This window comes from Saccopteryx leptura, chromosome 2, assembly GCF_036850995.1.
Source record: "Saccopteryx leptura isolate mSacLep1 chromosome 2, mSacLep1_pri_phased_curated, whole genome shotgun sequence".
NCBI classification, from domain to species: Eukaryota; Metazoa; Chordata; class Mammalia; order Chiroptera; family Emballonuridae; genus Saccopteryx; species Saccopteryx leptura.
The window spans coordinates 295400697-295420967 of NC_089504.1; the positions used below are offsets into that span (position 1 = coordinate 295400697).

The window sequence follows — 20271 nt, forward strand, 5'->3', positions numbered from 1 at the left end:
TAAAGTTCAGTTATTTGGAGGGAGAAGATGAGAGTGCTGACAGACACAGGATGAGACAGATTTCTGGGGTCTGGTAATGTTTCATTTCTTGACCTGGGTAGAGGTTATAGTTCATCTTTTCCTTGTGATAACTCATTGAGCTCTATATTTATGATTTGGTCAGTTTAACATACCATATATATATTATACTTTAACAAGAATATTCATTAAATTGCACACTCCTTTTTCCCCATAATAAGTCTAGTTAGCACCTACCACCACACATAGTTACAAACATTTTTTCTTATGATGGGAACTTTTAAGACCTACTGTCATAGCAACTTTCAAATATATAATACAGTATTATTAACTATAGTTGCCATGCTATATATTACACCTCTAGGACTTACTTATTTTATAACTGGGAGTTTGACTTTCTTTTCCCATTTCACACTCCCTCACCTCTGGCAAACAATCCATCTAATCTGTTCATCTATGAGTTCAGTTCTTTTTTTAGATTTCATATATAAGTGAGATCTTTCTCTGATTTATTTTACTTATCAAATGTACTTGAGGTCAATCTATGTTGTCATAAATGGCAGGATTTTTTTTCTTTTCATGGCTGAATAATACTTCATTGCATATTTATACCACATCTTTTTTATCCACTCATCTTTTGATGGGTATTTAGGTTGTATCCATGTCTTGGCCATTGTAAATAATGCTTAGGTGAACATGACAGAGGTGAGAGGCTGATACTTTTCAAGTTAGTGTTTCAGATAAATAACCAGAAGTGAAATTGTTGAATCATATTATTATTCTAAATTAACAACTTTTTTGGATATACTTACAAATGACCAGCTCATTGAGAGAAGGCCATGTCTGGGAGAAGAGCGGCAGCAGAATCAAATACAGAACCTATCGAGGTGGCTCAGCTGGGATGTGAAGTTAGACTAGGGAGGGGAAGTGGAAACGGAGAATGTGAAAGCACTGGTTTTGGAGGTAGAACTCACAGGCTTGTGGGGAAAGAGACACTGAGGGAGATAGAGGAATTAAAGCTGAACTGCTAAATTCTGAACTTTGTGTGATAAGAAAGATCAGAGGATCAAATATAGGGATAGAAATCTTGGAAATAGGCACAGTCAGAGCTATAAATTTAGAAATTGTCAACATAAAGATGGTAATTTTTTTTTAATTTTAAGAGTATGTTTATAAAGCTGGGGATAGCGAAAGGAAGGGGCAGCCTGACCAGGCAGTGGTGCAGTGGATAGAGCATCGGATTGAGATGCTGAGGACTGAGGTTTGAAACCCTAAGGTTGCTGGCTTGAGCGCAGATTTATCCAACTTGAGAGAGAGGTTGGCCAGCTTGAGAGTGGTATCATAGCTATGAGGCCCTGGTAGCTGGCTTGATCCCAAAGGTCTCTGGTTTGAAGCCCAAGGTTGCTGGCTTGAACAAGGGGTCGCTAGCTCAGCTGCAGCCTCCTGGTCAAGGCACATATGAAAAAGCAATCAATGAACAACTAAGGTGCCACAATGAAGAATTAAATGTTTCTTATCTCTCCTTTCCTATCCATCTGTCTCTCTCTCTCTAAAAAAAAAAAAAAAAAAAAAAAGAATAGAGAAGGAAAGATCATAGCAACAGGAATGAGCCTAAGCAGAACTGCCCTGGCCCTTTGGGCCCTTTGGAATCATGAAGAAGAGTCAAGCCAAGTGAATCTGCCTTGGCCCTTTAAGATGAAAGTCACAGAGACAGAAGAAGTGAGCCCACTGAGCTGCATGGACTCAGGAAATGAGTTATTGAGGCAAAAGGAGAAAACCCTTGAAGACAGTTTCAGGGGATTAGCTCAGGATGAGCTGCCACTGCCCACTGCTCCCCTGGTTGCAAGTCTGGTGGGAATCCTTAAAGTTTAGGAGAAAACACAAAGACACATGCCTGAGGGGAAAAGGGGGAGAAAGGTACAGGTGTGCCCCAGGGACGGTGTGCCAACACATGGATGGTATTTATACACATTATATAGGAATGCTTCATGACTCAGTTTCTAACTCTGCCTATCAACATTTTATCAATGACTATGGATCAAGATCAAAGCAAACTTGCAAATTAATAGTAAAGTAATGCACTAAAAATACTGTCAGAAATAAGAAAACAGCTCAAAGCATGGTAACATTTAACAGGAATGATGTAATCCTTTTAAGTTCTAATCATTAATTATTTCATATTAACAGTGTAATATACCCAATATGCAAATAAATATAGAAGACTTAGAGATCTTCACCATCCAATGCGATTGAGCAAATTGAATCAGTACTAGAATAAAGCAGCCAAAAACATAAGTCTAGAGATTAATACCAAGAAGGTAATGTAGTATGTCTGTTTACCCTGTACTGCTTAGAACTCAGACCAAGTGTTTTACTTTAAGTGCAATTTTTGAGACACAAAACAGGTTCAGCGACCAAAAAAAAATTGTAAGAAGCATTAGGAAATAGTGAAATGCGAAGAACAACCGAAAGGAAGGAATCTGGCTAGAAAAGAGACTCAGTAGGGGCAGGGGTCGGTGTTTAAAACTACCTTCAAACATGTCCAGTGATGACATTCTACACTTTAAAAAAAACTGTATAAGGCAGAAGATGACTAATGGGGAGAGAGAGAGAGAATAAGAAAGAATGGAGGGAAGAAAAGAAGAAAGGAAAGAAGGAAGGACGGAAGAAAGGGAGGGAGGGAGGGAGGGAAAAGAAAGAAATTTCAAAAAGATGATACTGGAACAAATAATAAAGAAATTTATAGCAAACTTATTTGGGTTGCTTTATAAAGTAATTTCCTTTGCTAAATATTCCAACACAGCCTGTTTGGTCACTTAATGAAGATTTATTGATGGATGATCATTGGTCTAGAACCTCTAAAATTCTCCTCAACCCTGAGATATTGTTAATGAGCAAGGCTGTGAGTTGGAAAAACAACATTTTGGAAAGGAAGAGAATAAGAAAGCAAGCAAGAAAGAGAAAGGACAAGGAGGGAAGGGAGGAAAAGGGAAACAGTTCTATCATGGAAACACTTTCTCTGGCAGGAAAGAGCAAACCAACAAGACAGCTGAGGGCAGGGCTGGGTGAGGGAGGTGGAAGGATTGAGCAAAAACAAACAAACAAAAAAATAAGAGAAAAAACTCATAGACATGGACAACAGTGTGGTGATTGCCGGGAGAGGGGGTGGGGGGAGTAGAAGACAGTAATGGTGGGGAGGGAGATAAATGGTGATGGACGGAGACTTGACTTGGGGTGGTGAACATACACTACAGTGTACAGAGATGTATTGTGGAATTGTGCACCTGGAACCTTTATAATTTTGTTAACCAGTTTAACCACAATAAATTCAATATAAAGGGGGAAGAAAGAAAAGACTGGAGAAACGGGGGAAACAGACCCATGGCAGGAGTATGAGCTTCTAAAGTAGGTTTTAATATCCTAAAGCATCCCCCCACACCTAGAAGGAGCTTAACTATATTTTAACCTCTCCCTAAAGGACAGTCCAACTCTGATTGATAATTGCCATCCTACAGTTATAAATCATTTAAATATAACAGTTTTCCCTTTGTAACCTTTCATTTCTTCTATTGTATTTTTTAATGAAATGACTTGCAGTTTATACATAGTGAAATTACGGAGGATTTTGCAAAATGATAAAATAATAACTTTATTTTTGGCCCAAACATTAAGCTATTTGTGTCCTACTCCTTCAGAAATACTTTGCTTTCAAAGTAAGAGTCTTCAGAACCAAGTAATTTGAGTAACATGCCCTTTACAGCAATATCCTGCAAATTCTATGATTTCCAAATAAAGTAGTGAACAGTTTTTCAGGACCCAAGTGCTTTGCTATCTAAGTTTATTTTCAGTGACATGTTTATCCAAGAATTTCCAATGACCACAATAGTTTTTAGACAGGAAAAAAACATACTTGTTAGTAAAATGTGAATGTATACAGAGTGATAACAAGTGACAAGCATAATTTTGTATTAATTCACTATTAAGGGGAAAATAGTAATTCTTGTCTGTTTGACAAGTAATTGTAATCATTTCCCAACAGTTAGATGGTGACATACATACAGACATATTTTAATGAAAATTTTGTTGTTTTTCTGAGGTCAGCATGATAAGAATTTTATGAATGCTTTGAAGGATTCCTATTTTTTTGAATAACTCAAATATCTACTAAAATTGCTTTGAAATAAGACATATTTGTTTAATAATTATTTAATTAGAAAAGAACTATCTTATTCGGACACATTAGAATGTCAATTGTCCTACTTATAATGTATTTAATAGGATAACATTTTAAATATCTACCTTCAGATCCAAACCTCTTGCTGTCCTAAACAAGGAAGCTATAGGCTAATCGGCAGTTGGCAGACAGTGAGCGTACCTTAGCTTCAGTGGCCCAGACAGTGTTGATACAGACATCTAAGTTGTCTAACCTATTTCATGCCTTTATGTAGTGTTGAAATCTGCCTTACAGTTTCGTGTAACCACAGAACAAAAATAGACATTCCGTTAGTAAACTGTCTGGAAACAAAATTCTTCCCAGATATTTATTGATAGGAAAATATAATCTAAAAATTCTTCTGCCCAGCCCCTTGGCAGCATCCCAGACTCCCAGCTGCTCTGTGCAGCTGGGTCCCCTTTGCTCCGGACCCCAGGTGACCCTCTCAAACATTGAAGGTCACCTAATAGACACCAAAACAGGAATAGACAAGAACCAGGTGCAAAGTGTTGTGTTCTTGTCCTATTTCTTCTATTGGAAATATGCAATTGGTTGAAAATTTTGTAATAAAATAATAAGGAGCAAAGCAAAGAATTCCCATCCTTTTTTCTCTTGATCAATGTAGATTAGCTACGTTATTTTTAAAACTGACATTTACTCTAAATGGAAGTAGAACAATATTTGTGAAAAGATTTATTAGAGAAAGCAATGGCTTCACATTGAGCTATGATAACATTTTTGTCCAAAATAAAACCCTAAATCAAGAAAACCACCTCCAGCTCTGATGTTTTGGTAACTAGTGATCTTATTGTGAACATTTCAGTTGGTATTTGGAAAACATTTAACTATACAGCTTTGCAGAAACATGTTCCCATTTGAATATAAAGGAAGTTGTACTTATTAAGAATTTCACTTGAAAGCTAGTGCTCACCAAAAGTTGATTAGTGCCAATTTCACGTTCTGGAAAGATAAAATATCAAAGTCCCATAGAAATGTTTCATTTCTATATACAGTATTCCAGAAAGCAATAGAATACTCAAAAGATGAAACAGGAACATCCTTTACTTATGCAAAACAAAACAGAATAAATCTAAAATTAATTGTCATGCATTGTTTCAAATGAAAATGGAATGACCTCCCTTATCAACTCTAATTATGAATACAGACTTTTCTAGAAGGTATCTTCTTTCCCATCTATTTTTAAGAACCAAGTATTCCCAATACCAGTTAATTTTAAAAATTCTTGTGCATGAAAAGAGGTGTTATTTGAAACAGCCAGAAAATTAAATTGGCACGAATTACAAAAAAGCTATTGTGCCTTAATATTAAACTAAAAATTCCCTTGTTCACTGGTACAAGGTTAATTTTACTCAGAATGTGGACAAAAAGACAAGTGATAGGTAAGAAAAAAAGAATGAACAAACTTTCATTAAATGCCATTAAACTCTCTGGTGGCACAATTCCACAAAAAGTTAATTATTGAATAAGTTTAATAACAGACATTTTTTTTTTGTCTGTTCTTTTAAACATCTTTGTCCTGTGTATTGGGGAGGGAATAATTGCAGGATAAGGGGGGAGGGAGAAGAAGATGAAAAGATACATTGATGAAGAAAGACTAGGGGATTAGGAGATATGCAAGAAAATGGTTTAGCCAAGCCCACTATCCAAAGAGAATGGATCCCACAGGACACTGTAGGTCTTTCCAAATTTCTCAGGCTTAACGATTGCTGACAGCAAGCCAGTCTGAGGAGGGACACTTAGAGGACATGGCCAGCATCTTTCTGGCTGGCCCACTGACAAGCCCATGGGCTGCTCTGTGGAGGTCACCTAAAACTTGAAAAAGCCAGTCAGTTGTTAAAGAGTATCAAAATGTCTAAATTTTACAGTCCTGAAGTGGAATCAACAAGTCCCAAATCTCTGTTTTTCCAGGTAGAATTATTACCATCCTGGCCTTTGTAAGGGAAGTGGAGGCTGCAGGTAGCCAGGGTGTAGAAGTACTTTTTAATGGTCTCCTTAAAAAGTATATGTATCCCTCAAACAATACCAACATTGTTGGTCAAATGAGTTTGTAAAATATAATTTTTATGTTTGCTCGCTTATAGTTTGCATTGGGGGCTGGACAGAGCCAGGTATATGTGGTCTGTGAAATTGCAAATTACCTTCCTGCTTCGGAAGGGCCATTGTTTTGCTAATGTTTGCTGGAGAAGAAGTTTTCACACCAGGAAGTGTTGAAAAAAGAGAGAAGAAGAAGGAAGAGGCAGAGAGAGAGAAGCCATGTTGGCAGAGGGAGAGCAGAGGGAATGCTGAGTGCTAAAGAAGAAGCCAGTTTGTGCAGAGAAGGGAGAAGGTGTGCAGATGGGGGACCAGAGCTGAGGGGCTTTTGTGAGCTCTGCTGAGACTGGTGAGGCCTTTGATTCCAGGAGGAACCAGAGAAAATTCTCCTGGTTGTGGAACCAGAGAATGAATGTATCAAGGCTTCATGAGCTCTGAATGAAGAGGGAAGTGTTTTCCCTGTGTGTTACTCATTGGGCAGTGTGAGACTTTAATAAAGGAACGGCCCACCAGTTTTTGGCTCCACACTTCCTTTACCGTCTGCCTGAATCCAATGAGAACCAGCATGTGCATGGCCATGACAGTGGCGACTACTTGCCATACAAACATCATATTGAAAACTTGAGAGCAGGTTCCCCAGCTTAAGCATGAGATCATAGACATGACCCCAGGGTCACTGGCTTGAACCCAAGGTTGCTGGCATGATCAAGGGATCACTGGCTGGACTGAACCCCCCGCCCCAGTCAAGGCACATATGAGAAGCAATCAATGAACAACTAAAGTGCCACAACCATGAGTTGATGTTTCTCATCTCTCTCCCTCCCTCCCTCCCTCCCTCCCTCCCTCCCTCCCTCCCTCCCTCCCTCTCTCTCTCTCTTTCTTTCATCAAAAATAAAATAAAAATACTATATTATACAGCAAACAATTATGCTTAATTTTAAAAATCCCTGGAGTGTCTGACAAATTGTTATTACAATTCTCAGATTTCAGCATGAGTTTGTAAATGGACAGTAGGATCTTGATTTCAGCAATGTCTTATGCAATGGTCTGAGCCCAGGAAAGGAGTGGAAGGGTGATTCTGGCCCCCAGAGGACATCTGGCAACATCTGGAAACATTCTGGGTTGTCATGACTGGGGGTGCTATTGGCGTCTAGTGGTTAGAAGCCAGGTATGCTGTTAAACATCCTGCAAAGCACAGGAGAGCCTTCCAACAACAAAGAATGGTCTGGTCCAAAGTATCAACAGTGCCAATGCTGAGAAACCCTGTCTAATCCTAATGCTTTAAATATTATCAAACCATAATGGGGAAATCAAGAAGTTATTATTTTCACTAATAACCAATTTACATAAGGCAGATCCTGCCTGAAATTGTATGTAAGCTATACAGGGAAAAGAAATGACACATTTGTAATTTGAAAAAACAGAGAAGAGCCCTGGCTGGTTGGCTCAGAGGTAGACCGTCGGCCTGATTCCCAGCCAGGGCACATAGGAGAAGCGCCCATTTGCTTCTCCACCCCCCCCTTCCTCTCTGTCTCTCTCTTCCCCTCCCGCAGCCAAGGCTCCATTGGAGCAAAGATGGCCCGGGCGCTGGGGATGGCTCCTTGGCCTCTGCCCCAGGCGCTAGAGTGGCTCTGGTCGCAGCAGAGCGGCGCCCCGGAGGGGCAGAGCATCGCCCCCTGGTGGGCAGAGCGTTGCCCCTGGTGGGCGTGCCAGGTGGATCCCGGTCAGGCACATGCGGGAGTCTGTCTGACTGTCTCTCCCCATTTCCAGCTTCAGGAAAAAAAAAAAAAAAAAACAGAGAAGAGAAAAAATTAGTTTTATTCATTAAAGCATTCACATGGTATTTTCAATTAATCAGATAAATACCCTTCTTTCTTAAACACATTGCTGAGAATAATGAGGAACAATATAATTATAAACTCTCTTGCTCACAAATACTGATTATCAAGTTGTTCATCTTCAAATATATGAATATATCCTCTGAAAACCAGCAGTCTAGTTAGAGGTTTTGATAACAGCTAGAAGATGAATGCATTAGTATAGATTTATTATGAATTTTTTTAGTTTCCTTGGTCATATGGTAATTTTTTTAAAAAAAATTAAAGAAGGCTTATTTGGAGAGTAAGCCTGTGGTCTGGGAGATAACAGAATGTGCTCAGCCAGTAGCTCCAGTCCACTTCCTATGTTCTCACTTTCCGGTAGGTGTCCCCTCCAGTCAGTGGAGACACGCCCTTTGCTGTGGAATCACTGCTTTAAACTCCTTGAGAACAACAGTAGCGAATACTTTCTAAGCATTCACTAGTAGGATAAGCAAAATCATTCTGATAGCTCCTGTCAAAAATCTTATGCATTAAAATGGTGAATTGGACAAGAATTTTATCAAATTAAGAACCTCATAGACTTAACCCATTGTGGGGGCAGGGTGTTCAACAACAAATGTATAAAAGAATGAACTCATGTATGCATCCTACTCTTTTAAATTCTATGCTACACGCAACAAACCTAGATGGGTCTCTGTTAACTTAAGTTTTAGAGACATTTTTTCAAAGATGGCTATCTTTTTTTTTTTTTTAGATAAATCTATAACCTAAACTAACCCATTAAGATCATGTTAATTTCACTTTCCTTTTGGCTTCCTAGCCACTGACTAAAAAAAATTTTTAAAGTCAATTACTTGTGAAACAATTGCAAATGTTTCACTAATCCCACTAGAAATGTAAATGTAATCAGAGGACAAAAATAATTATGAACAAAGCCCTGATGCAGCCACTGCTTCAGACTCCCCTAACACTCAGGGATGACTTTCGTCTTCGGATGAAACTCCTTCAAATCTGAGGTTATAATCTAAAGAAAAATTGTTGGGCAGATAAAATATATTATGCTCACTTTGTTAAAGATGGTGCTGCCCACATGGAAGCCCGTCGCCCAGGTGATATTAATGTGTGTTGGGGGGGGGGGGCTGTGAGCAGGCAAGATGCTTGTAGCCTGGGGCTTGATTTTAGGACTAAGCTTTTCCTACCCTTTTTGATGTGGGGTTGTGCAATCCCATCATGCCCCAGATAAGTGACTTTGTATTAGAGACTTCCCTATTTTGTATACTGGGTTAAAGGTTTTGATTTCTACACTATAAAATGGGGGCAGAACGGGAGCTTGCTCTCTCGGTTCCTGAGATTAGCATTAGAGAGCAGAGAGCAGAGAAAGGCCACGTGGAGGAGGCCAGGAGAAGCAGCCAAGATGGTGGAGTGCTGAGGGAGAAGCCAGTTTGTGCAGAGTTTGTGCAGGGAGAAGGAAGGAGATGGGGAACAGAGGTGAATAAGTCTGGTGAGCTAGAAACCTTTGATTCAAGGAAACTCGGATAAGTCAGTAGCTTTGTGAGCACTGAATGTGAGTGGGTTTTGGAGCCCAGTGTGTGTTTTTACTTGCTTACCAGGTGCAAACTAGGATTAAAGATGACAGCCCATCAGTTTTTGGCTCCGTTGTTTCTTTGCCCACCGTCCGAATCCAATGTGAACCTGCATGTGAATAGCCTCAATGGCGGCTCCTGGCCTTACAAAAATAAAGCTTTACAAAATGTTGTAGAGCTGCAAACTCACTTGCTTTCCATTTCCTATTAACTGATATTACAAATTTCCTTAAGGATTAAAGTCTTCCATTCACTTTGGTGAATACTTGTTGGGCAAACTTTCTAGAAGAGTCTCAACTCTCACAATTGCAGGGGGGGGGGGGGGCGGATAAAGAAGGTAGAGAAGGACAGAGCAAGCAATAGGAGAATGTCCAGCTCATCACTTTGGAAGTAACTGAACATAAATAAAATGGAAAAGAAAAGTCAGTAAAAAGGAAGAGGGAAAGCAGGTCCACCTCTGGAAGAGGACAGGAAGGGTAAGTGTGAGCTCCAAGTGTCACATTGGGCAGTGTTTCAACACTGCCATCCGCAAAGAGCATAGCGGGAGGTACACTTTTTACTTAATCATTAGAAGTACTGAGTTTGGGCTCCAAGTTATTTTCCCAATTCAGATCTTGTTCTGTTTTCATAACTGTTATTGTTTCAAACACTCTATTTTCATTTGGAAGAGGTAATTCTTCAAATCCAGCTCACACAAGGGGATTTGGTACGTGCAGTGAGTTCCGAAAGCACTGTAGTCAGTAGCATTTACTGTGTTCCTGCAGTGTTTTGGCCCCTGCTCAAGCTGCAGGCAACCCCTCCAGGCCAGGACCCTTTTCCCTCTCCACAAACACGTCTAAGTACACCAGACCTTGAGCCCTTTATGAACACGCAAACCTCTCCTTTCTAAAAGCTCTGAGTGAGTGGTCTGCAAGCAGGTTCATCTTTTGCACTTGTGACTTTTATGGTAAGCGTTTGTCCCGCAGTTCCAACAAAGCAGTTGCAGATATGACTGCCAGGAATTTTTGAACGGAGTCTGAGTCAAAGGAAACTTGAGTTATAATTTTGAGAGAGGGAGAGATCAGACCTTCCTTCCTAGCCTGGAGGTACAAACTCCTAGGGGCAGGAGGCTCACCCACGGGCTCACCGACACCCAACTCCATCGCCTCATACACCGAGGGCCTGGGACACCTGGCTGGCTTGCGGAGTCACCTGGCCTGCACGCGGGGCCGCCCGGCCATCAGGGGTGTCAAGGATTCTAATCTCAGTGCAACAGCAACAACGTGGTTTCGGAGCACGCTGTGTCTTAGGGACCCTATAAGGGTTTAACAGAAATTAACTTATTTAGTTTTCACGTGACAGGTACCATTTCTCCCATTTCATAAGGAGGCAGCTGAGGTCCCGATGTGCGCCGCAGCCGTGACCCGAAGAGCCAAAGAGGACGACAGACCCTCTGACCCGTATCCGCGCTCCAACCCGCCCAGCTGCCTCCCTGCAGGGTGGTCAGGGCATCCCATCCCGGTCCAGCGCGGTGACCGGGCCTTCCGGCCCCTCGGGGCGGTGGGGGGCTGGGGGGCTCGCCCCGCGCCACGCCTCCCGCCCGGGACGGCCGGGGCTGCCTGGTTGGGACGGTTCCCCGCGGTCCTGGCCGGGCGCCGGGGCGGGGGGTGCGGGGCCGGAGCCACCTCGCCGCCGCGGCCGCCCCCGCCCTCCCGGCCGGCGGGGCGGGGCGGGGCTCGGGTCGCTCCGGGGTCGGGGCCGCGGCGGGAAGCGGCCGCGCCCGGTGGCGCAGGGCGGGCGAGGCGGGGCCGGGCCGGGCGGGGAGGCGGAGCGGGCCCGGAGCCGCCCCGCCAGCCCGCTGCCACCGCCGCGCACCGAGGCCGCGATGGGGCTGGAGACCGAGAAGGCGGACGTCCAGCTCTTCATGGACGACGACGCCTACAGCCGCCACAGCGGCGTCGACTATGCCGACCCTGAGAAGTTCGCGAACTCGGGCCCAGATCGGGATCCGAACCGGCTCAACTCGCATCTCAAGGTGAAGCCCGGGGTGGGCCGTAACCTGGACCTGAGGCGAGTCCCAGCGCCCCGGGCGGCCCGGCCTGGGCGTGCGATGCCCCCTCCACCCCCGCCCCGAGCCTAACGCCGACCCCCACCTCGCCGCTGTCAGCCCGGCCGGTCCCGGACCCGGTCCCGGTCCCGGACCCGGAGTCCGCCAGCCCCGGGCTGCCCGCGCGGCTGGGAATGCTTAGCCAAATTCCTGTGCGCCAGCCGTGACCCTAAGAGAAGGTGGCCGCCCCAGCCGAGTCCCTGCTGCTTCTCCCGCGCTGAGAGCGCCTGGTTCCCAGGGTGGCGGGCTGGGTGTCCGTGGAGGATCCCTGAGTCTTGTCTCTGCAGGTGGACTTCGAGGATGTGATCGCAGAGCCCGAGTCGACGCACTCCTTGGACAAAGTGTGGATCTGCAGCCATGCCCTCTTTGAAGTCAGCAAATACGTGATTTACAAGTTCCTGACAGTGTTCCTGGCCATCCCTCTGGCCTTTGCTGCGGGGATTCTCTTTGCTACCCTCAGCTGTCTGCACATCTGGTGAGAAGGGGCCACTGGGAGGGACTAGCTTCTGAAACATAGGAATGTTCTTTGCCACCTGCCACCTGCCCTCCACCTCCCCCAGACAGGCTTGCAGGGGGAGGAACTCACATCAGTTCCTGACACAGAGCAAGAAGGGGAGGTCTGGAAAGGCAGTGTGCTTTCTTTAGAAGCAGAATAAATCACAGGTGGGGGTGGGGGAGGGGAGATAGATTGGGTTAGGAGTTTAGACAGCAGAAGGAATGTCCTGTCCTCGGGTGGGTGTGATTTTCCTCTGACTGTGAGGTGGAGACCTGGAGGCCGGTTCCTGCCACAGGCTGCTGCTCTCATAGGGCTGTGTTAGGACTTGTGCCTGTGGTTTTGGGCAGGGCTCTTATGTTTTTCAGCACCTTTTATTCATTCACCACCTGTGCTTGAGGTAAAACAAAAGTATTCTCTGAGCAGAATGCCAGCGACAATATCGCTGGGGAGGAGGGATGTAAGATCTGGCTAAGCAATGCTATAGAGAGGCTGCTCCAAGCATGGGGGGCCTGCGGGTGGGGTTCAAATGGCCAGGATAAGTCCAAATGAATGAAAATCCAAACTGCAGGATAATGAAATGAGAAAGCCTCCAAATTACTTTTTCACCTATAAGGAACAATTCTAAGTAAAAGGAGAATAAATAAAAGACACCTACTGGTCATTGATAGGGTGTTTTGAGTAACTTTATTCACACTCAGAATGCATCATAAAGCTTTGGAAAACAGTTTTAAGTATTAACACATTTTTAAAGGAAAATGTCATATTTTACCAAGAAGTTTTGCTGTTGTTTTACAAGATACCCACTTTGTTCTGAGGGGAAGGACACTCAGACCATCCACAGTCCCACTGCAGCTGCCACGCTATACTTCAGAGCTGTCCAGGGGAGATGTACAACCCCAGATGCCTCAGATCTTTCCTAACTTACAGTGTGTTCCTTATTAGAAGTTACAAAGTTATTCTCCACTTGCTTTTATCATCCCAATCAATTTCTTTTTTCTCTCTCTTTCTCTCTCTCCTTTTTTTTAAAAAAAGTAAGAGTAGGGGAGATACAGAGACATACTCCTGCATGTACCTAGACCAGGATCCATCTGGCAACCCTGCCTGGGTTCGTTGCTCTGCACATCTGGAGCCATGCTCACAACTGAGATATTTTTAGTGCCTAAGGTGGAGGCTAGACAGAGCTATCCTCAGTGCTCAAACCAATTAAGTCATGGTTGAAGCCATGGTTGCAGGAGGAGAAAAGAGAGAGAGAGAGAAGGGGGAGGGGGACGGATGGAGGAGCAGATGGTTGCCTCTCTTGTGTACCCTGACCTGGAATCAAACCCAGCACTTCCACAAGCTGGTCAACACTCTACCACTGGGCCAACTGGCCAGGGCCCAAATCAATTTCTTTAGTCAGTTAGCTAAATATTTTAGTTAGCAAAGAAAATGTATTGAGTGCTTAGTGTGTGCAGGGCTCTGGGCCTGGGCCCCGGGGTGACCACAGTGCAGGATCGGTCTTCAGCTTCTTCAGGGCTCCACAAGCAGCTGGCCAGGACAGAGGTTGATGCTGAGGAGACTCCCTCACATCTGTGCAAAAGGAGAGAGGCACAGGGAAGGCTGTGTAGAGAGAAAAGAATCTGTAAAGGAAAAGCAAAAAAATCAAATACATAAAGGATAAATAATGAACAAAATTTCAACTTGATCACTAAAGACTGTAAACAACTAAACTACACGCAAAGTGCTAAAGGACCGTCAAAGGCATGAAGCCTTTGCCTTGTATAGCAGCAGGTTAGAGTTGGTCCGTATCCTGTGTGGACCACAGAATATGGTCCATAGTGCACGGATTTTTTTAAAAGATACCTAAGTCAGCATAGAAAATTGTGAATTCCTTATTAGTTAATACCAGTCATCTAAACTGTTAGTTTTCATACTTACAAAACTGTGCAAAACTCAGTGTCCACGGAGCATATTGAGAAACGTTGGCTATGAAGCTATTTGGAAATATCCAGTGCCATGTTTATAGCCAGCAAAGCTAGGTTCTGCTAAAGCCCTTGTGGAAGAACTGAAAACAAACAGGTTTTCATTTTCTAAATGGTGGAAAGAGACAAGTAAACCTACACTGAAGCGCATGCTGCTCTCCCCACCTGGCCCTCCCGAGAACAGCCAGCATTGTTGTGTAGCTTCCAACTGTGAGTCATCAAGCCCTTCTTTCAGCCACATCAAATGTATTGTTTAACTTCAGCTTGTTTTCCAAATTACACTCACCTGGGGCATTAATATTTAACCGTCATACATTTGGCATCAGGGAGCTGTGATTGCAAGTAGAAGAGTAACTTCAAACAAAAATGCTCAAAAGTTAGTTTCTACCTTGATAAAATAGATAGATCACTCATGGACTACATGACATAGAATGAACCAAGGAGAAACCTTAGAGAAGAGTAAAGCTGTGTTAGGAGCTTTCTCCCCCTCTCTATCCTTCTCTTTTTTGCTCTCTTTCTTTTCTTTTTTTTTTTGGCAGAGTGTATTTGACCAAAGGTATGAAAACATGAAGTAATACATCTTCCAACCATATCACATCATGACAATGGATCTGATTTTTAAATTCTTAAAAAACAAACAAACAACAACAACAATAATAAGCACGCTGAACTCAGTGTGATGATATTGTATCCCAGGCCAGGGGACCCAGGGAATTGGTCTGACTCCACACCACAGTCAGACTGAGATAGCCACCACATGGCAACTGCAGGTTATTGGTCCTAAGTAAATCATACCAAAGAAATATAGCTGGAGCTCCCCAACCCCTTATTTTGGTGGGGATACAATTCAAATACCTGGTTCTACTGATGGGAATGCAGTAGTATCCGTCTCATTTTCCGAAAGAGTTTTAAATATAGTAAATTGCCATGACGGTACAGTCTGCATGACACTATAGTTAATACAAGACTAAATAAAAGTCTCTGTTTAAGGGCTTTATTATCCAATGGAGAAATTGGTAATCTTATAAATTATAAGATTTATTTAAGAAGTGTTTGGCCACATTGAGCCTCAGCCAAGTTTTATGTCATTCCAAATTGCCTGTCGCTTCTGAGGGGGTACTGTTTGGGATGTTGAGGACACAGTTGGTTTGATATCAGAGGATCATTGGATTTTTGGATTCAAAGTGAGAGAACAGTACTGTAACTTAAAACACCACTAAAATGAACACACCACATCCTATGAACTGAAGTCCTCAAATGTAAGCTGTTGCAGTCTGCTAAACTGGAAAATCAACTTTTGTCCCAAGCTTAATCGCATCTTAGGACATGAACATCTAAGGAATTACGGGGCTAGAAAATTTCTTAGTCTAATGAACAAAGGAAAGTTAATTATATTTTGAGCGAAGTGGATTTGGTTAGAAAGCTTTCCTATCTAAACTTAAGTCTGGTAGTATGTCAATTTGAGATTATTTCATTATAATTTTCATTTTATATTCTCACTACAATATAGTTTTTTTTTATTATAATGACAGCATCATTTGGACATTTTAAGGGTGCATAATAATCTAAATCCTGGTAGCCAGTCTGTCAGTTTTCCAGTTCGTACTTTAATTACAGTGATTTACCCAAAGTCAAACTTAGAATGAGAAACATAATGGAATAAGAAGTCAAAAGTTTCCATCATTCAGGTCTCTATTCAACTATTTAGCACTGAAATACCTAGTAATTAATCTTTTTTAAAGATTGCTTCAAGTGTTTAACACTTAGAACAAAACACAAGATAAGTTTAATCTGTGTAGTAAACAGTCAATATGAATAATTCAGTGTTCCAAAAATATCTCAATCAGACGGTCGCCTGTCTTCCCGTCCCTTCGGACTGAGTACAACAGACCTTTATTTAAGTCATATTTAATAGCAAATCCAGAAGATCAACCTTACTTCCTTGTGCCCACCTAGGTAATAATAAAAATACCATTGCAACTATAATACTAGCAAGACCTGAGAATTCATAAATACTCTTGTGCTCAGAGAGCACTACTTCAACAGAAAACATTAATCAGAAGATTACTTATGAATATGTAATTATCTAAAAAAATAATGTTTGTGAAAAAATAATTTCTGTTTAGTCAAGTTTTAGTCTAAGAGTTCTGACATGATTGCAGGGCCCCTTTAACTATGCCACAGAGCTCGCTTCGGTGTATGTAATTGCAATGAGAAATTAAAAATAGAAGCCGTAGTAGCATGCTAAATTCAATTCACTGCAAACATTTACCAAGGGTCAAGGATGTCCTCACTTAGAGAACTGCCATTCTAGTAGGAAAGACAGAAATATGTCTGTATGATACCTTTTGATAAATTGGAGGATTAAGAAGTTTGTTTTAGTATGTTAGAATCACACACCACACATCATCATCATCATCATCGTCATCATCATCATCATCCAACCCAGCCTGGACCACGGGGGCAGAAGTGGAATAAGGCAACAGGAAAGGCTACCAGGAAGCAGAACCCCAGGGAAATATGGAGAGTTAGGCAGGTTAATATTTAAGTGCAGACGTCAGATAAATGTACTGTTTGAATAATTTTTGCTTTACTGATTCAGAGAGCATGCCACCTATAGAAAAAAATTCCTCTTTATCATCTACATGCCTGCTTATTTTTGAAGTAACATATTTTCTGTGCATCTTATCACAATGTGGGTCTCTTTTATTTGTTTGTTTCCAAAGTTCAACCAGATTTAGGTGAACTGGGCCATTATTATATCTTTTCTAGCATGTCAGTGGCCTTATTCGGTAACACCATAATCCTTACACGTCTCTTCCTCCTTTCTAGGATTATAATGCCTTTTGTGAAGACCTGCCTCATGGTCCTGCCTTCAGTGCAGACAATATGGAAGAGTGTGACCGATGTCGTCATTACGCCATTGTGCACCAGCGTAGGACGCATCTTCTCTTCTGTCAGCTTTCAACTGAGCCACGACTGAACACTGGGACCAGGTCTGGAGATGGGATACTGTAATACTTTTCTGTGTTACCATGTGAAAGCACTGCTGTTCTGTTCATTCCCCGGCTACTCTAATTAAGGGAACTATTAACATGGCCAACCACATTCAAAAATCTTTTTTAGCAAATCTTTTCAAATAATGCTATTCTAATTAATAACCAAGAATTTCATACCTACCTTTATAACCAGAATTCTACAATAGGTTGACAACACTTTCTGCTTTAGTATACGAGTATACATTTTATCATGATGAATTTATAATGATCAAGGGATGTTTCTGTCAAATACTACAATGATTTTGTGGACAGCTGCACATGAGAATATGAGATTTCTTGGGTTTTGTTTTTTGTTTTGTTTTTACTCTGGAGGTGATACTTTTAAATTACCTTGGCAGATAAAGTCATGTGATAAGATTTACAAAGATCCTAAAAATTGCAATAATGAAAGCAGACCGTGGTGATAGGGTCTATAAAATATAATAAAATAAATGTGAAAATAGAGTCATGCAAATGTGTTCCTTTAAATAAGGTATTGTTCATCTATAGTCCTATTTAACAGATGTTTCACTTTACTGTATATTTTGTACTTAATGTAAATGTTGCTCTAATCAGATTGCTCTAAAGCACTTTTATTATATTTGTGTTCTTGTTGATCTAATATATAGAGTGAGTAAATATATCTCCCCCAGGGAGCGTCATTGCTGAGATTGTGCTGTCGTGATTATTGTAAGCATTTGTGTCTTCTTTAGGAACAGAGTGTAAAAGAGCAATATACTGGCTTTTCTTTATAACTTTTCCAAGCAGGGCCCTGAAATGTTTTATAATAAATTTTTACCTGGTTGTGATCTTAAAATAACCTGTAACTAATTCTTATTTTGTCTAGGAAATGCTTTCTCTCTTGTATTTAGAAATTAAATCTGTGTGCTGCAATTCCTAATTGGTGCTATTTAATAACATTTTACAATAAAGGCTATTTCTGACAGCATAGTATGATTTCAACTAGTGATTCCTGTAGAGAGACTTTCAAGAAAGATGTCAATTTGTTGGGTCCATGCTACTGAGCTGTTATATATAAATTAAACACTAACGGCTATACCTTTCAATATTGTCTAATATGAGTTTTGTTACATGATATAGAATTTTTCTTATCATTTTGAGTTGTAGAATCCTATTTTAATGTTATGAGTTGCTCTTGTTTTAAAAATCTCATTATTCCAATATGATAGCATTTACAAACAAAGTCTATGATGTGAGTGGTTATTATCATTTAAACAAACATCTCCAAAGTGTAAAATGCTGAAATTTGAGAATTGCTATAAAAACCAGAATTAACATTCCTTTGAATATCTTTATAGATGACAAATTTTCATTCAAAGATTAATTTTATTTTTCCAAATTCCCGGGACTAGCAAAATAAAGGAGGGTCAAACTCGAATACTATTGGGGACCAAAGTAAATGAATGATTAAATTATGAAACTTGTATGTTTCTTAAAAGAGACTTTTAAAACTGTCTTAGGCCATTATAGCATCTTTAGAAAAAACCCTCATAATCATCACCACTCATTTGACTGTATAGATTTTATTATGTTAGTTAAAAAGGTCACTCAGTCTCATGACTTTATAATTAATTATACCTTGTATTTAAAGTGTTCTTAAAAGATATTTGGATATGTTGATTGGCTAAAATATTTGATTAATAAAATATCTATTTAAATAACTTATAAGCTCCTATCTTTTCAAAAAGCTTTTGACAAGTTTTAAATCCAAAATATAGGCCCTGGCTGGTTAGCTTAGTCAGTTAGAACATCCTCTGGAAATGACAAGGTTTCAGGTTCAATCCCTAGTCAGGACACACATGGGAAGCAACCAACAAATGCTCATGACCGAGTGGAACAACAAACAAATGTTCCCTTCCCTCTCCCCTCTTCCTTTCTTTCTCTGTCTCTCTAAAAATCAATACATAAAAAATAAAACCCTGGCTGGGTCTCTCAGTGGGTTTGAGCATCATCCCAAAGTGAAGAGGTTGCTTGTTCAATCTTTGGCCAGGGCATATACAGGAACAGCTCAATATCCCTGTCTCTTTGTTTCTCTGTCCCTGCATCTCAGAAAGAAAGAAAGAAAGAAAGAAAGAAAGAAAGAAAGAAAGAAAGAAAGAAAGAAAGAAAGAAAGAAAGAAAGAAAGAAAGAAAGAAAGAAAGAAAGAAAGGAAGGAAGGAAGGAAGGAAGGAAGGAAGGAAGGAAGGAAGGAAGGAAGGAAGGAAGGAAGGAAGGAAGGAAGGAAGGAAGGAAAGAAAGAAAGAAGGAAAGAAAGAAAGAAATATATATATATACATGGTCATATAACAAAACCTATTAACTTTTAACAAATGATACATATGACCTCCTTATTTCTGAATAGCTACAAAATGAATTTTTAGCTATTTCAAAGATTGAAATTTTATACCAAGGGGACCCAGGTTTCATGTGCAAATATGTTATTTTTGCTAGATTTGGGTGAGAAGTGACTGCTCAGGAGACTTTCCTAATATTCATAATAAACTTCTAAAACCCATAGAAGCAGTCATTGCCTTTCTTACATTGAATATAGAACTGATCAATAGAGAACCTTTTCAAACTAATTTACTCTATTAAAAACTCATAATAGAAAAAAATACATGTTATTGCTTATTCATGAATGTGTTGGTGAAAATTATGAGATTGGTAATTTAATTCTGGGTTTTCTCAGGATTTAAAGAAGTTCCCTACTAATTTTTCTATCATTTGATGAATAGTATGGAATAGCTTGTCCAAAAACACACCATATTTCATCTTATTCATAAAATAACGTCTCTGGCTAATCCTAAATAAACTGATATTTCTGTTTTCAATTTTTTAAATAAGAAAGTAAAGCAATATAAATCACATGTTCTTGGATACTGGTACCATGAAGCCAGACTAGAGTTTAAAATTATTTTTGGACAGTGAGTATGTAAAAAATAACTGCTGATATTGGCATAGATTTTCTTGTTGTCGTTTTTTACCTGGAAAATTGACCAACTT

General features: G+C 40.9%; 1 protein-coding gene across 2 annotated transcripts; it reads left to right on the forward strand.

The window, feature by feature from the left end:
• Positions 1-11385: 11385 nt before the first annotated feature.
• Positions 11386-18949, forward strand: CAV2 (caveolin 2). 2 transcript variants are annotated; one of them, XM_066362530.1, is made up of 3 exons: positions 11407-11700; positions 12060-12247; positions 17062-18949. In XM_066362530.1, the coding sequence occupies exons 1-3, from the start codon at positions 11551-11553 to the stop codon at positions 17210-17212; spliced, it is 489 nt and encodes a 162-aa protein (XP_066218627.1). In that variant the 5' UTR covers positions 11407-11550; the 3' UTR covers positions 17213-18949. The 2 variants fall into 2 exon arrangements, with proteins under 2 accessions (XP_066218628.1, XP_066218627.1); XM_066362531.1 differs by lacking the exon at positions 12060-12247 and having other exon boundaries at positions 11386-11700.
• Positions 18950-20271: the final 1322 nt, after the last annotated feature.